At 40.1% G+C, this 17,355-nt stretch overlaps 1 protein-coding gene and 1 non-coding gene across 7 annotated transcripts in view; both read right to left on the bottom strand.

The window, feature by feature from the left end:
• EFCAB2 (EF-hand calcium binding domain 2) overlaps positions 1-17,355 on the bottom strand; it is a 161,531-nt gene that overhangs the window by 92,426 nt on the left and 51,750 nt on the right. Inside the window, exon 1 of one of the 6 annotated variants that reach the window (XM_058430515.1) lies at positions 10,690-10,919. The exons of the other annotated variants lie outside the window; for them this stretch is intronic. Coding sequence (XP_058286498.1) covers positions 10,690-10,835 — 146 coding nt within the window. The 5' untranslated portion in view covers positions 10,836-10,919. Of the gene's footprint in view, positions 1-10,689; positions 10,920-17,355 lie in introns of those variants that run through there. 6 annotated transcript variants of the gene reach the window in all.
• LOC116458206 (U6 spliceosomal RNA) lies at positions 13,329-13,435 on the bottom strand. The gene has a single exon (XR_004245254.1). It is a non-coding gene; the product is annotated as a U6 spliceosomal RNA (small nuclear RNA).

Here is a 17,355-nt window from a genome sequence, read left to right as displayed (position 1 = left end):
ATATGATAACTCTACATTTAACTTTCTCAGGAACTACTAAACTGTTTTCTAAAGTGGCTGCACCATTTTATATTTCCATCAACATTAGCCATCTTTCATTTTTGAAATTACAGCCATCCTAGTGGATCTAAAGTAGTATTTCATTATGGTTTTGATTTGCATTTCCCTGATGACTAATGATGCTTAGCATATTTTCATGTGTTTTTTTGGCCATTAAATAATCTTCCTTAGAGAAATGTCTGTTCAAATACTTTGTCCACATTTTAATTGGGTTATTTGTCTTTTTATTGTTGTCAGTTTTTTATATATTACAGGTACTAGACACCTTATCAGATATATGATTTGCAAATATTTTCTCCCATGCTGTGGCTTGTCTCTTTATCTTCTTGACAGTGTCCTTTGAAGCACAAAAGTTTTTAATTTTGGTGAAATTCAATTTATCTATTTTTGTCTTGGGTTGCTTGTTTTAGTATCATAGCTAAGAAACCACTGCCTAATCCAAGGTCACAAACATTCACACCAATGTTTTCTTCTAAGGGTCTTACAATTTTAGCTCTTTATTGAGATCTTTTATCTTTTTCTTCTTCCCTTTTTTTTTTTTTTTTCTGAGACAGAGTCTCACTCTGTTGCCCAGACTAGAGTGCAGTGGTGCGATCTCGGCTCACTGCAACCCCCGCCTTCCAGGTTCCAGCGATTCTCCTGCCTCAGCCTCCCAAGTAGCTGGGATTACAAGTGTGTGCCACTGTGCCTGGCTAATTTTTGTATGTTTAGTAGAGATGGGGTTTCACCACATTGGCCAGGCTGGTCTTGAACTCCTGACCTCAGGTGATCCACCTGCCTTGGCCTCCCAAAGTGCTGGAATTACAGGGGTGAGCCACTGCGCCCAGCCCTTTTATCCATTTTGAGTTAATTTTCATATATGGTGTGTGGTAGGGTCCAACTTCATTCATTTGCATGTGGATATTCAGTCATCCTAGCACCATGTATTGTAAAGACTATTGTTTTTTCTATTGAATTGTCTTGCCGCCTTTATTGAAGATCAATTGACCATAAGTGTAAGGGTTTATTTCCAGACTCTCAAGTCTATTCCACTAATGTATGTGTCTAGCCTTATATCATCATGCCAGTATCACAGTCTTAATTACTGTAGCTTTTCAGTAAATTTTGAGATCAGGAAATGGGAGTCCAACTTTGTTGTCCTTTTTCAAGATTGTTTTGGCTATTCTAGGTCCCTTACATTTCTATATGAATTTTAGAATTAACTGTCAATTTGTTAAAAAAAAAAAAAAAAAAAAAGGCAACCAGGATTTTGATAGAGATTGCAATGAATCTGTTAATCAATTTGGGGAGTATTGCCATCATAACAACATTAAGTCTTCCAATCTATATACATATGACTAGGACTGGTTCTGGCAAATTGTATTTTACTAGAAAGTTGACCATTTTAGCTAGGTGTTCAAATTCACTTGTATAGAGTTGTACAAATGACTCTCATTAGATTTGAAATTTTCCTATGTTTTAATGATTCTGTCTCCTAAGTTATCTTGCATTTGTACTTTCCCAAATAAGACACTGCTACTGATTTATCTATTAACCTTTTGCAAAAAAAAAAAAAACTTTCATTTATTGGTTCCTACTGTTACACTGTTTCCCAACCCCATTAATTCTGTTTTTATCTTCATTAATTTCTCCTTTCTTTCAGTTTACCTATTTTTCCTGGCTTTTTTGAGTTGGATGTTCTGTTCATTTTTTTCATGCTTTCATTTTTCTTTATATAGGCATTTAATGAGTCTTAATTTGGTTGTATCTCATAGATTCTAACATCATTTCCATTTTCTTTTTTTTTTTTTTTTTTTTTTCTGAGATGGAGTCTCATTCTGTTACCCAGGCTGGAGTGGAATGGCACGATGTTGGCTCACTGCAACCTCTGCCTCCTAGGTTCAAGCAATTCTCTTGCCTCAGTCTCCCAAGTAGATGGGATTACAGGTGCACGCCACCATGCCTGGCTAATTTTGGTATTTTTATTAGAGACGGGGTTTCGCCATGTTGGCCAGGCTGGTCTTAAACTCCTGACCTCAAATGATTCGCCTGCCTTGGCCTCCCAAAGTGCTGGGATTACAGGCATGAGCCACTGCGCCCAGCTTGTCATTTCCGTTTTCAAATCTAGTTTCCATTATTGTTATTTTCTTATAAGTTTTCAATTTAATTTTCCTAAAATTTTACCTTTGAACTAAGAAGGGCTTTTTTTATATAGAATTTAAAAATGTCTTCCAAGTTAAGATACAGATTTAGGTATGGAAGAGATTTCCCAGAAAGGGCGTAAATGAAAAGAAGGATGGAGATGAAACTCTAGCAGACATTAATAGTCCAGATAGAAAGATAATTGTCCCAAAACAGAGGCTGAGAAAAAAGAGTCAGAGGTGTTGGATGAAAACAAAAGATGCCGGGCGTGGTGGCTCATGCCTGTGATCCCAGCACTTTGGGAGGCTGAGGCAGGTGGATCATTCGAGGTCAGGAATTCAAGACCGGCCTGGCCAACATGGTGAAACCCCATCTCTACTAAAAATAAAACATTAGCCGGGCATGGTGGTACACGCCTGTAATTCCAGCTACTTGGGAGGCTGAGGCAGGAGAATCACTTGAACCCAGGAAGCAGAGGCTACAGTGAGCCGAGATTGCACCACTGCACTCCAGCCTGGGCAACAGTGAGACTCTGTCAAAAAAAAAAAAAGAAAAGAAAGAAAGGAAAGGAAGAGAGAAAAGAAAAGAAAACAAAAGACAATGGTATGAAAAATAAAGTAAGAGACAACAACCTCAGGAAAAACAGTTCGAACAGGATGGGATGGAGAGATAGAAGTGAAATTACAAATTGCACGTTGAAGAAGGAACAGAGTGCTCAATAAACAGCAAACTCGATTTTTAAGATTCTTAGCTATAAAGAGAAAGATAATCACAGGGCATTAGCCAGGGGTTTTAGTGGGTGGAAATTTTTTGGTTTTGTTTTATATAGAAGGCGTTTGTGGGAGAAGGTATTTCATCCATAATCCTTAATATCCTTTTCCCAACGTAGACAAGGGCATTCCACGCTCACTGCCCTGGGAGAGGAGAACTCGGCAGAATACAGTTGGCAGGGTGAGTGCCCAGGAAAGCTTTGTTATGAAAAGGGATAGTTACTTGCCAGGGTGTGGCTAAGGCCCATAAGCTACCCACACCTGCACCTGTGGAGACATCCTTGATCCTGCCTGGCTTTGGGCTGCGGGTTCATAAAGGTCACCAGGTCCAGTTGGGTTGGAGAGCCCCCCGTGTGCCAGCTCTGTGCTGCTCTTTCGCATGCAGTTCCAGACTAGCCGCGCTGTGAGGCCACTCTGAAGCCCACCCAGGATTAAGAACTACTGCTGTGGTCCGCACGCCAATGGATCTACCATCCTAAAGCTAGAGTTTGCTTTCTTTTTTGGGTTTTGTTTTGTTTTTTTAAATCCTGAGATGTTGCTCAGGCTGGTCTCGAACTCCCAAGCTCAAGCAATCTTCCGTCTCAGCCTCCTGGGTAGCTGGGACACCAGGCGTGCACCACCACACCTGGCTAGGGTTTTCTTTCTAAAAGCCCAAATCTCATCTTATCCCTTCTCAGCATTTATGGATTTGTATTGCTTACACAATGAAATCCAGGATCCTAGAGCATCAAACAAGATCATTCACTGAATGGCCCCGGCCCACCTTTACAGATTCATTTCCTAATAACACCACACAACTAGTTACATACCCTCAGCTAATATTATCACACTGTATATAGAAAAAGACAATGTTGTATGCATTACAGAACTCAAATAATAAACACATTTTGTCATCAGTAAGTTTATAACTTAGGAGAGACAGAAATACAAGCTTTCAGTAAAACACAGAAGTACTCAGAGTTACGTGAGCAGAGGAAACATGGCATAAATGAGCTCAATAGAAACGAGCTGTTACAAAATGGACTCAGTAGTTTTAAGAAAAAACAAACATTTGAGTGTCACTTCTCAGTAATCAAAAAAATGAAACAGAAGATGGCGATGGGTTAGGAGCTGGTGTAACTACCATCCCTTTAAATTAACCAAAAGCTTACTTGAATTACAGCACTTACAGCCGGGCTCCTGGGCTGGTTTCATTACTGCATGGCACCTCTGAACACTTGTTTCTAACCCCTTTAAAGATAAAAATAATGAATTCCCATGCTACCTGGGCCCTGCTACTATAAGCAAATCTTCTCCCTTTCATGGCCATTTCAATAGCATGCATGCCCGTCTTGTCTTTCTCACCTCTCCCTCTCAGACACCTCGCCTTCCTATATATGAAGATGAAATGGATGAAGTTTTGTTACTTCTTCTATCTGTGATATAGAAAACACTGAATTCTATTGCTACAGTTGGCCATGGTAAAGATGGAGTTTACTTGCTCTGTGTATAAAGTGGTACCACTAGTTACTAACCCCTGCCTTCCTGCAAATAAATTCAGAGGCAATTTCAGAAAACTCTGGAACTCTCGCATGAATCTAAACAAGTGTATTGACAACCACAGCTTGGGATTCGGGGAGGAAGTCTTAAAGAGAGACATTCTTTATGTCATGCTTATCAGGAGTAGCAAAGTGATGATCGCTCTCCCATACCCCATCAGCCCTCCCTGAAGGGGGCCATCCTGTTAACCAACTTCCACCTGGGACAGTGCTTACCAAGATACCTAAGGAACCCAAACCCTTCCTTGGGTCCCTGTGGAGCAAAATCAATAATGCCACCATGTGAGGATAGCAGCCACTGCTGTAACAAACTCCAGCCTCCAGTGGCTTAACACAATAGTCATGGAGGTGGCTCACATAAAATCCAAAATGGATATTTTCCTGATCGGTGGATGGCTTTCCTCCAAAAACTCATTCAGGGACCCAGCTCCTTCCATCCTGTGGTTCCATAATTTTCAACATATGGCTTCCAATGTCACTCTACTGTATATATCAAGCTGTAAAGGGAAAAGCACCTCCCACGTGGGAGGTTTCCATGGACTGGGCCTAGAAGTGGCACCCATTACCTCCATCCACATTTCACTGGTAAAAACTAGGTCACATGGTCTAGCTAGACCATAGTTCCCAGCTCCCCTCTATCTGCAAGAGAATTTGGGAATTACAGTACAGCTATGGGCTCAGGAGGAGAGGAAACAGAATTAGACTATGCAATCTCCACCACAGCTGACCACCATGACATGAATCACTAGCAGGGAGGGGGATGGTAATAAACCAGTGAGTTTACCACAGAGTTCCAACTGTTGGCCTAGAAACTGGGTTGGAATGGCCTAACACTAGGCTCATACAACCTCATTAGGATTTGGGGGTAACTATATCAGATGAGCAGTAAGGTCTCTGCCAAATCCACACTTCCCTCCCCAGAGTTTCTGAATGTATAGGTCGCTATGCTTTGTACCACTGGACCTCCCTCCCTAGACACAGATGCTTGAACCAGGTATGGCTACTTAACCAAAAAAAAAAGGCGCCTCTCTATAGGTCTGCAGTTGAGCTCTGCTCAACAAAGGCACACACTACCGAATATTGACAAATGACCAAAGCAGACTTTTCTTCTTTCTTCCTTGGGAGTTTTAAAGCAAGACATACAGATGGAAGAGAGATGGAAGAGGAATGGCACAGAGAGAGAAGGCAGGATGCAGAATCATAAAGCATCTGAAGCCATGAGGAGGTAGATGCAAAGGAGTAGGAGACACACAGCAGAGATCAAATCAGTCAGGAGCAAAATAGGAAGAATCTGGAAAAGAAGAAATAAAAGCAGGTGAGTAGAGTCGCCAGCATGTTAGATTACCAGTTGACGTGGAGTCACCAGAGTGACTTGAAATACGAGAGCCCCTGTGTTCCCTTAATGGCAATGAATGTCCTTCCAGTACACTGAGGCTGGAATGCTGCTGAGGGGACTTTTTGCTATTCCTTATATAAACAAATTCCTTGTATTCAATGGCATAGTATTTGCATATAACCTATGCACATCCTCCCATATACTTTAAATCCTCTCTGGATTACTTATAATACTTTCTATCACTTATACTTATTTCCAAATATGTCCTTACAAGAAACTTGCTCGAACTGAGAAAACTTAAAGAATATTTGTTCCCATCCAACCTGACAGAGCTTGACCAACAGAATGATGAAAAGGAGCCCAGTCTCCAAACAAGTGTGGGGCCACAGGAATACACAGTAATACTTTCTTGGTTTGTGTCCATTCTATATTTCAAAGCTAATAAAGAAACTACCATGAGCTGTACTTTGTGGTGCATGAAGTCTTCCACACTTTTCGAGTGAATCTAATATTAGATTTCCTCTGTTAAGGAGAATAGGTTGAGGCTGCAGAACGTATGAATCTGGAAGCCACAGAGGGTACACACCCAGAGGCCACAGGAATTTTATACCCAGAGGCCTCAGGAAGTACACTCTCTGAAACCACCAATCCTCGGAGAGCCTCTGGCTCCCCACTTTTGAAATCATACAGCAAAATTTGCACTTCATCAAGACAGTCCAGCAAGAACAACAGGCCAGGCACAGTGACTCATGCTTGTGATCCCAGCACTTTGGGAGACCAAGGAGGGTGGACCACCTGAGGCCAGGAGTTCAAGACCAGCCTGGCCAACATGGTGAAACCCTGTCTCTACTAAAAATACAAAAATTGGCCAGGCATGGTGGCTCCTGCCTGTAATCCCAGCTACTTGGGAGGCTGAGGCAGGAGAATCACTTGAACCCAGGAGATGAAGGTTGCAGTGAGCTGAGATCACATCATTGCACTCCAGTCTGGATGACAGAGTGAGATTCCATTTCAAAAAAAAAAACAGGGCTGGGCACAGTGGCTCACACCTGTAATCCCAATACTTTGGGAGGGCTGAGATGGGCAGATGACCTGAGGTCAGGAGTTCCAGACCAGCCTGGCCAACATAGTGAAACCCCTTCTCTACTAAAAATACAAAAATTAGCTGAGCATGGTGGTGGATGCCTGTAATCCCAGCTACTTGTGAGGCTGAGGCAAGAGAATTGCTTGAACCGGGGAGGCGGAGGTTGCAGTGAGCTGAGATCAGGCCACTGCACTCCAGCCTGGGTGACAGAGTGAGGCTCTGTCTCAAAAACAAAAACAGACAGATACCTGTAATCCACAGTCAACCAAAGTTGGCCTCCAAAGATACAGAAATGGTCTTCTTTATTCAAATAGCCAGTAATGGGCCCTGAAGAGGGAAGCCTGAATCCAAATGTTATTTTTCTTGTCACAATGCCATTCCTATTAACTTCCACCTGTAAAGCCTGGAACATAGCTTACTGCGATATCTAGGACCGACTCCATACCCTTTGTGATGTCCTCCAGTACATTAACCCTTATGGCATGCCACTCAGCCTAAGCTTGAACTGGAGAGCTACCTCCATTCCAGATCCGTGAACACTACGGAAAAGCCATAAAAACAAGCTTCATCACAGATATGACCCCACTCCATGTGAATCATACCATAGTATGAAAGTCAGTAACCATTTCAATAAAAACAGGGTATAAGAAAATAATATACATGCATTTCCTTGTATATGGATAGAATCTGGGGTGATCCCTAGAAACTAGTATTCTGGTTGCCAGTATTTTAGAGGGGAACGGAGTGACTGGTGGAAAAGAGTTACAGGGACTTTTCTTTGAATTTTAGTCTCTTTGGATTTAAACATGTGAACACATCGTCTATTCAAAAACTTTTAAGCTGTAATCCCCTTTCCTGATTGCTCCTTCATATTCTGTAACTGCTCAAGTTCCACTCCTCTCTCTCAAATCTTACTCGCCCCATCTTTAACAAACTCCTCTTCCAATCTCGGTCAGAGTGGGTTTCTCCTTTATCCTGCCCACCATCCCACTCTCAGAATGTAACTATATGATTGACATATCTCTTCTCCCAACAAGAAAAAAAAAATTCCTCTTTAAGAAAAGGTAAATATAAAATAAATTGGGCTTCCAGGGTTTATTTTTTGGCAGTGTAGGAAAGAAATAAGATCTTTGAAAAGTTCCACACTAATAATTTTAGCCCAGTCACAATTATAGCAGCATCATATTACAAACAACCTACATTTCCAAAATTAGGAAATATGTTAAATTGTGGTATAGTTATACATTGGAACACCTCTTAGCCATGAGAAATGATTGTGTACATTTATAAGACGTCATTCAAGTAAAAAGTATTCAAGTACAAAAAAAACATGTTAAAGATAAAAAAAGCTGAGCATGGTGGCTGACGCCTCTAATCCCAACACTTTGGGAGGCTGAGCAGGCAGATCGATTGAGCCCAGAAGTTCCAAGCCCAGCCTGGGCAACATAGGGAGACCCTGTCTCTACAAAAACTAAAATTTAGCTGGGTGTGGTGGCGTGTACCTGTGGTCCCAGCTACTCAGGAGGCTAAGGCAGGAGGATCATGTGAGCCCAGGAGGTCGGGGCTGCAGTTAGCCGTGATGGCACCACTGCATTCCTGCCTGGGTGACAGACAGAGACCCAGTCTCAAAAACATCCATGAGCACTTCCTGAAAAAAAAAAAAAAAAAAAAAAAAACTGACAAGAGAATCAACACAACAAAAATAAATCAAAGAATTCAAGGATGGAGAAAAAAATGAGAAAATGTGGTTAGTGGTAATTTCATTCAAATACACAAAACTACTAAAAAATGTGTGAATACTAAACAAAGTATGAACATTCTACCTACCTTGTCAGTGTAAAAATAAAAATATACCTAAGATAAATTGGGGGTTGGGAGAGAAAATGTAGACAGAATTTTGGAAGTGCTAATGTCCTTATCTTTCACAGCAAGGAATCAACTGACACATTTTATATTCGAAATAGATAGTTTAAAAAAACACACAAGTACTACAGTCTCTTAATGTTTTTCTCAAAATCTTTTCTGAACTTAAAATAAATAACGTCTCTTATGGTTAACATTTGAGATACCACAATTTCTTCAACTTAATTTTTTTTCTTTTGTCCCATTCAAGTAAAATTAAAGTAAGTCCTTCCCACATGAAGATTATATCCTAGATTTTTTCTTCAATATCTTTTTCCTTCCTTTCCTCCTTCTTCCTTTCTCATTCATTTCCCACCCTTCTATCCATTTATTTTATTACACAGGGATAGAAAGAGCTCTAGAATAATAGTAGTCTAACATTAAAAATTATTATTTCAGGAAATAGAATTTGGAATGACTTTTAAAAATTCTCTTTGACTCTTTTCTTTAACCCCAGTTCATCAAAAGGACCATGATAAGCAAACCAATTTTTAACAAAGCAACTATAAAGTGAGATGGTACAGAGATAAGATATAAATCACTCTTTTAAAAATATTTATTTTTATGTGTAGTTGTAAAGTATTTCAGAGAAAAGTACAGGAAAAAATACGACAGCCAATACCAAGATTTAACAGATGTTAACATCTTGCCACATTTTCTTCAGAATTTTTTTCCTGACAAGAAGGCATTGCAGAAACAGTTAACATTCCACTCCTCATCCCTTCTCCTTTCATCTTTAGATGCAACCACACCACTATTCTGAGGATAATGCTTATCATTTCCATGCATATCTTTGTATTCATAAACAATATTTACTATTATTTTGTGTATTTAAAGTGTATCTATATGGTACTATGTTTCCGTCCTTTTGTAATTTTTTAAACTCAACGTTGTTTTTTGAGATTTATCCAAGTTACACATGTAGTCTTAGTTCATCATTCACTTCACTCATACATGTGAACAATCACCACATGAATAAACCTGCTTTTACAATTCATTTCTTATTGAGGGGTGTGTGGACCCAGCAATTCCCATTCCTCTTCCATGTTTTTCCATTGCACAAATGCAGACCCAGTATCAATAACAGTTTTTATAAAGCTCTCTGAGTAGCTTCCAGCTTTCTCAGATAATAACTGTCTTGGGGAAACTGTCCATGCAATCTCTCCACACTGCTCACACTTTTTACTACCTGATAAACATGAATTGCGAAATGTTATTTTAATATCTCTTCAAAAACAGCACTATATGTGAAGAAGTAAAAGTAATATTTATGGTACCTCCAGTGCTCCTAGGAAAAGTTATTTCTAATCTATTACAAATAAGTTCTTGTTACTATTTCTTATAGAATTTTAGACAGGACCTAATACACTCAAGGTTCCTGCCAATTGCTAATGAAGCTGAAGTCTCCCTATCAGTAAAAGAAATAAATATTGGATACCAAGAGCCTCAGAGACTTATACTGAGTTGAAGATGGAAGCAATGAAAAAAGAGACTCACTATATTAGCAAGTGGATACTTGGTGCTGCTGGACTGCAAAATTTGTCTAAAGATTAAGAAAATATTAGGGAAAATCTCCTATAGATAGGGCAGGTATAAAGTAAACACAGTGTACTACTAGTCCATTCTCATACCACTAATACCGCTATGAAGAAATACCCGAGACTGGGTAATTTATAAAGAAAAAGAGGCTTCACGGATTCACAGTTCCACATGGCTGGGGAGGCCTCACAATCATGGTGGAAGGTGAAGGAGGAGCAGAGGCACATCTTACATGGCGGCAGGCAAGAGACCGTCTGCAGGGGAGCTGCCCTTTATAAAATCATCTTATTCATTATCACAAGAACAGCATGGGAAAAACTGCCCCTATGATTCAATTACCTCTTACCGGGTCCCTCCCACAACACGTGGGGATAATGGCAGCCACAATTCAAGATGAGATCTGGGTGGGGACACAGCAAAACCACATCACACAGAATAGTCTGGAATACTAAAAATAAGGTCGCACTGTAAAGGCATTGAAGCATAGGAACAGGACAGATGGGTGTGGCTTGGGAAAGGGGAAAGATTGGCACTTTTATTCCAGGATTGGGCCCTATCTCATCTTAGCTCACCAAATTCTTGACTATCAACCTGTTCTGAAATTGATTAGAATGGAGTGTTAAAAAAAAGAAAGTTGATATTTTTTATTTGATATTCTTATACTCTTGTGGCTTAAGTGGTGCTGGCATTTTTATTTCAATTTTATAGATAAGGAAAATGAAATAAAAAGAGGGTGACACATAGAAAATGCATGATAGAGCCAGCAACTGACTCTAGTGACTTATGGTGTAATTTTATTCCGTTAGATTACAAAAAACTGGATTTGTTTGTGAATAAGATTAAAGTCACTTTCAAATTAAATTTATCAGCTACATGGAAAAATTATCTTCTTTACCTTAGAGGCACTCCTTGTGGGTGTATTTTTTCCCCATCAAATTAGCTTTATTTAGGGGAACCTAAATTTATTCTACTAAAACTACTCTAAATGACATTTGTTTGTTTCCAAAAATTAAATCCATACCCCAAAGGTGTGTAATTTGACTAAATTAAAAAAAAATCTGCATGCCAGAAAGTAAAAGTAGAGTGAAAAGATAGATGACATACACATCATGATAAGGTTGAGATCTTTCATATAGAAAAAGATCAATAATTCAGTGGGAAAAAATGGGGAAAAATCATAAACTGTCAGGTCAAACAAAAGGAAATACAAATAGTTTTAAGAGATATGAAAGATGTTCTAATTTAGAAAATGAAAATTAGGCTGGGCATGGTGGCTCGCGCCTGTAATCCCAGCACTTTGGGAGGCCAAGGTGGGTGGATCACCTGAGGTCAGGGGTTCGAGACCAGCCTGACCAATATGGTGAACCCTCATCTCTACTAAAAATACAAAAATTAGCCAGGTGGACGCAAGCCTGTGATCCCAGCTTCTCAGGAGGCTGAGACAGGAGAATGGTGTGAACCCAGGAGGCGGAGGTTGCAGTGAGCTGAGATCGTGCCACTGCACTCCAGCCTGGGTGACAGAGCGAGACTCTGTCTCAAAAGAAAAAAAAAAGAAAAGAAAAGAAGAAGAAAATTAACACTGAGTTTCTATTTTTCACATATTAGATTGGAAAAAAATCCCAATGCTTGATAATTAAAGCTTGTTTCAGAAGGACTGAAGAAACTGGTACTCTCACATGAGATGAGAGACTCTATCATCAAGATAGCAACATCTACCAAAAATTGTCAAGCCCTTTGACATATTTCCAATAATTTACCGAGAAAAAGTTCTCACTTTTGCAAGATGATATGCTTGCTAAGATATTCTCTGCAGCATGAGCTATTATAGTAAAAGCCTGGAAACAAATGTCCATTAGTAGGGAGATTAATTCAATATATTATGATTCATCCATACAATGAAATAAGGATAATTTTTTTTTTTTTTTTGAGACAAGAGTCTCACTCAGCCACCCAGGCTGGAGTGCAGTGGTGCGATCTCGGCTCACTGCAACCACTGTCTCCCGGGTTCAAACGATTCTCCTGTCTCAGCCTCCCGAGTAGCTGGGATTACAGACACCCGCCATCATGCCTGGCTAATTTTTGTATTTTTAGTAGAGATGGGGTTTCACCATGTTGGCCAGGGTGGTCTTGAACTCCTGACCTCAGGTGATCTGCCTGCCTCGGCCTCCCAAAGTGCTGGGATTACATGTGTGAGCCACCACGCCTGGCCAATTTTTGTATATTAATAAGTAGTCAAGATATATTGATAAGTAAAAAAAGCAGAGTGCAGAATGGTTTATATAGTATCATACCATTCACGTTAAAAATAAACACATATCCTACAACTCAAAAACAAACAAAACAAAACAACCTGGTTTAAAAATGGGCAAAGACTAGACACTTCTCCAAAGAAGATGTACAAATGGCCAATAAGTACATGAAAAGATGTTCAATATTACTAATCATTAGGAAAATGCAAATCAAAGCCCCAGTGAGATACCATTTCACACCCAGTAGGATGGTTATTACAGAAACAACAATAACAACAACACCCCCCTCCAAAAAACCAACAGAAATGACAAGTGCTGGCAATGATGTGGAGAAAGCAGAACCTCTGGGCATTGCTGGTGGGAATGCAGCATGGTGCAGCCGCTGTGGAAAGCAGTACAGTGGTTCCTCTAATATCGAACACAGAACTACCACATGATCCAGCAATTCCACTCCTGGATATGCACCCAAAAGTATTAAAAGCAGAGACTCGAACAGATATCTATGCACCAATATTCATAGCAGCATTATTCACAACAGTCAGAAGATGAAAACAACCCAAATGTCCATCAATAGACAGATGGATGAACAAAATGTGGGATATAAATACAATGGAATACTATTCAAAAAAGGAATAAAATTCTGACGCATGCAACAAGATGGATGAACCTTGAGAACATTACGCTACGTGAAATAAACCAGACACGGGACAAATACTGTTTGTTTGTATTTTAAAAATGGAATGCTTCACAAATTTGCATGTCATCCTCATGCAGGGGCCATGCTAATCTTCTCTGTAGCGTTCCAATTTTAGTATATGTGCTGCCGAAGCAAGCACAGGAAGGACAAATCTTGTACTCTTCCATTTATATATGAGGTACCTAGGATAATGAAACTCATAGACACAGAAAGCAGAACAGTGGTTGCCACCGGCTGCGAGAGGGAGGGATGTGGAATTATTGTTAAATGGGTACAGAGTTTCAGTTTGGGAAGATGAAAAAGCCTAAAATGGATAGCGGTGATGGTTGTACAGTAATGTTAATGCCACTGCATTCTATACTTAAAATGATAAATTTTTGGTTATCCATATTTTACCACAGTAAAAAATACACACATGCACATACACACACACACACACACACACACGCACACGCATACTCATACATATTTGCATGGAGAATCACTGGAAGAATTAGAGAAAACTGTAACTAACCTTGCCTTTAAAAAGGGGAACTGGATAGGTAAAAAAGAGATTTATTTATCACTATATATTATTTCTACCTTTAGAATTTTATCCCATGTACATATATCATCTATTCAAAAATTTAATTTTCAATCAGTCTTCTTAACTTCTAAACACACAGCAGGAAAATATATATAAGTAAAAATATGGCTAGGTGTGGTGGCTCATGCCTGTAATTCCAGTACTTTGGGAGGCTGAGGCAGGGGGGTCACTTGAGGCCAGGAGTTCGAGACCAGCCTGGCTATCATGGCAAAACCCTGTCTCGACTAAAAGTACAGAAAAAAAAAAAAAAAAAAAAAATTAGCAGGGGGTGGTGGCACACACCTGTAATCTCACTATTCCTGGTACTTGGGAGGCTGAGGCAGGAGAATCGCTTGAACCCAGGAGGTGGAGGTTGTAGTGAGCTGAGATCACTCCACTGCACTCCTGCCTGGGCGATACAGCGAGACTGTAAAAAAAAAAAAAGTCTGTGTTTTATATGAGGCAAAATCAGAATGTCCCTAATTAGTGATATTGAAAACCGGCCCAATGTTTTTCAAGGAGCTAGCTTTAAAAAACTACTTAACAAGGAAATGAAAAAGGAAAATAAAATGCTTTAGATCTTAAGAGATCAATATGGAACATATAGAAATAAGTAAAAACTTCTAGCCAGGTGTGGTACATGCTTATAGTCCCAGCTACTTGGGAGGCTGAGACAGGAGGATCGCTTGAGCTCAGGATTTCAAGGTCAGCCTGGGCAACATAACGAGAGCTTGTCTCTAAAACAAAATATGTATTTTAAAGTTCTTATGAGAGTTTTCTTACATATAACATAACATTGCTCATCCAGATTAAACAGGGGAAAAACAAGTCTGAGTTATTTACTTTAAGAACATAAAATGGGGCCAGACACGGTGGCTCACATCCGTAATCCCAGCACTTTGGGAGGCTGAGGCAGGTGAATGACTTGAGGCCAAGAGTTCGAGACCAGCCTGGGCAACATAGCAAGACCCTGTCTCTACTAAAAATACAAAAATTAGATGGGCGTGGCGGCAGGCACCTGTAATCCCAGCTACTTGGGAGGCTGAGGCAGGAGAATTGCTTGAACTCAGGAGGCAGAGGTTACAATGAGCCGAGATCGGGCCACTACACTCCAGCTTGAGCCACACAGTGAGACTCCATCTCAAAATAATAATAAAAACTATATATATATAAAGTAGAATAATTAAAACAGCTAATATTGTTCTTGGCTTTAAATCCCAAGCTAATATTGTTCTAAGAGCTTTAAAAATGTCCACTCACAAGAGTAGTTCTCAAACTTTTTGGTCTGAGAGCTCCTTTTACAAACTATCAAAAATTATCAAGGCGCTCAAAAGCATTTATGTTTGCATGAGTTATATGGATCTATATTTATTATCATATTAGAAATTAAACCTTACACTTTAAAAATATATATTTATTAATTCATTTAGAAATCATAAATCAACCCAAATGTTTACATAAATAGTTTTTATTTTTTGAAACTATATTTTCCAAAACAAAAAGTATATTTAGAAGAATGGCATTGTTTTACATTGTTTTACATATACGTTCAACGTAAATATGTAACGCCTGGCTTCACAGAGGACAGCTGCATTCTAATATCTAGTTCTGTGTTCAATCTGCTGTAAAACTGCAGGTCATGTAGCCTTTGAAAAACTCCAGTATAAGGCCGGGCGCGGTGGCTCACGCCCGTAATCCCAGCACTTTGGGAGGCCGAGGTGGGTGGATCACCTGAGGCCAGGAGTTTGTGACCAGCCTGGCCAACATGGTGAAACCCCGTCTCTACTAAACAACAACAAAAAAAATACAAAAATTAGCCGGGCGTAGTGGCAGACACCTGTAATCCCAGCTACTCGGGAGGCTGAGGCAGGAGAATCATTTGAACCCGGGAGGCGGAGGTTGCAGTGAGCCAAGATTGCGCCATTGCACTCCAGCCTGGGTGACAGAGCAAGACTCCGTCTAAAAAAAAAAAAAAAAAGAAAGAAAAACTCCACTATATACTCGTGGAAAAAGTGAGAACGAAAAGAACAAATACTGTCTTAAATTTATTATGAAAATAGTTCTGACTTCACAGACCCTGGAAAGGGTCTTGGTGGCACTCTGAGAACTACTTACTTATACTATGAAACCTATGAGGCAAAGGTACATGGAGGCACAAAGAGAATAACGAAGTGACTCGCAGTCACGGAGCTGGAATGGGAACCCAGGAAGTCTGATTCCAGACCTCAGGACTGCCCCTCAGAGGTGGAAGGGCAGTAGCAGAAACCCAGCTCATAATGCTTTTGACAGTGGGCTGGTGGCTGCCCAGCATTTGCAATACCAGACTTTGCCTTTATCTAATGCAATACAATTTCAAATTAAATATTTCAATTTGTGCAAAGCAGAGATAAGGGAAAGGGAGAGTAGCCACCACAAAACTCTAAGGCCTAAACCTCTCAGGGGGCCTAGATCAGCCCTACACAGGAAGTAACACCAAACCTCCACCTGAGAGATAAAGCAGTTAAGGGAGGAACAGCCAAGGCCTGGGGGGCTCTCCAGGAACAGGTCTCTCTGTCCTGCCCGCACTGAGCCATTACATATCTCTCCCTCCGTTCAAAGACACTTCTTTCTTTTTTTTTTTTTTTAGATGGAGTCCCACTTTGTCGCCCAGGCTGGAGTGCAGTGGTGCAATCTCAGCTCACTGCAATCTCCACCTCCTGGGTTCAAGAGATTCTAATGCCTCAGCCTCCCAAGCAGCTGGGACTACAGGTGCACACCACCATGCCCAGCTAATTTTCTTTATTTTTTATTTTTTATTTTTAGGAGAGACAAGGTTTCATCATGTTGACTAAGCTGGTCTTGAATTCCTGACCTCAGGTGACCCACCCACCTTGGCCTCCCAAAGCTTAATTTCCAATTTATAAAGAGTGGCTGAGTGCAGTGGCTCACACTGTAATACCAACACTTTGGGAGGCTAAGGAGGGTCTATCACTTGAGGCCAGGAGTTCAAGACCAGCCTGGGCAACGTAGCAACACCCCTGTCACTACAAGAAATAATAATTAGCTGGGCGTGGTAGTCCTAGCTGCTTGGGAGGCTGAGGCAGGAGGATCACTTCAGGAGTTCAAGGTTACATACAGTGAGTTATGATCAAGCCACTGTAATCAGGGCAGAGTAAGACCCTGTATTTAAATGAATGTTTAAAACAGAGTGGATGGTAATGATACCAGCAGCATGAGAACATTCATTATAAACTTTAAAGTGCTATACAAATTAACACAGGAATAATGATTATAAAGCTACATTCATCCATGTTGTTACTCCTCAAATATACTCAGCATCAATATTTTAATGATAAAAACAATAACAATTTTCTTAGTAACCATCTTTAATTAATAAAGCAGACCCTTTAAGTTGTAAGGACATCCACTTTCCCTCAGGGCCTCGGTAAAGTTATTTTAACTTTCAATGGAAAAAAAGATTCAACCCATAAACATGTTTTCTTTTACTGAATTGG

This window comes from Hylobates moloch, unplaced genomic scaffold, assembly GCF_009828535.3.
Source record: "Hylobates moloch isolate HMO894 unplaced genomic scaffold, HMol_V3 SCAFFOLD_18, whole genome shotgun sequence".
In the NCBI taxonomy this organism is placed as follows: domain Eukaryota; kingdom Metazoa; phylum Chordata; class Mammalia; order Primates; family Hylobatidae; genus Hylobates; species Hylobates moloch.
Note: the sequence above shows the minus strand (reverse complement) of the source record. Positions and strands in the feature narration are given on the sequence as shown.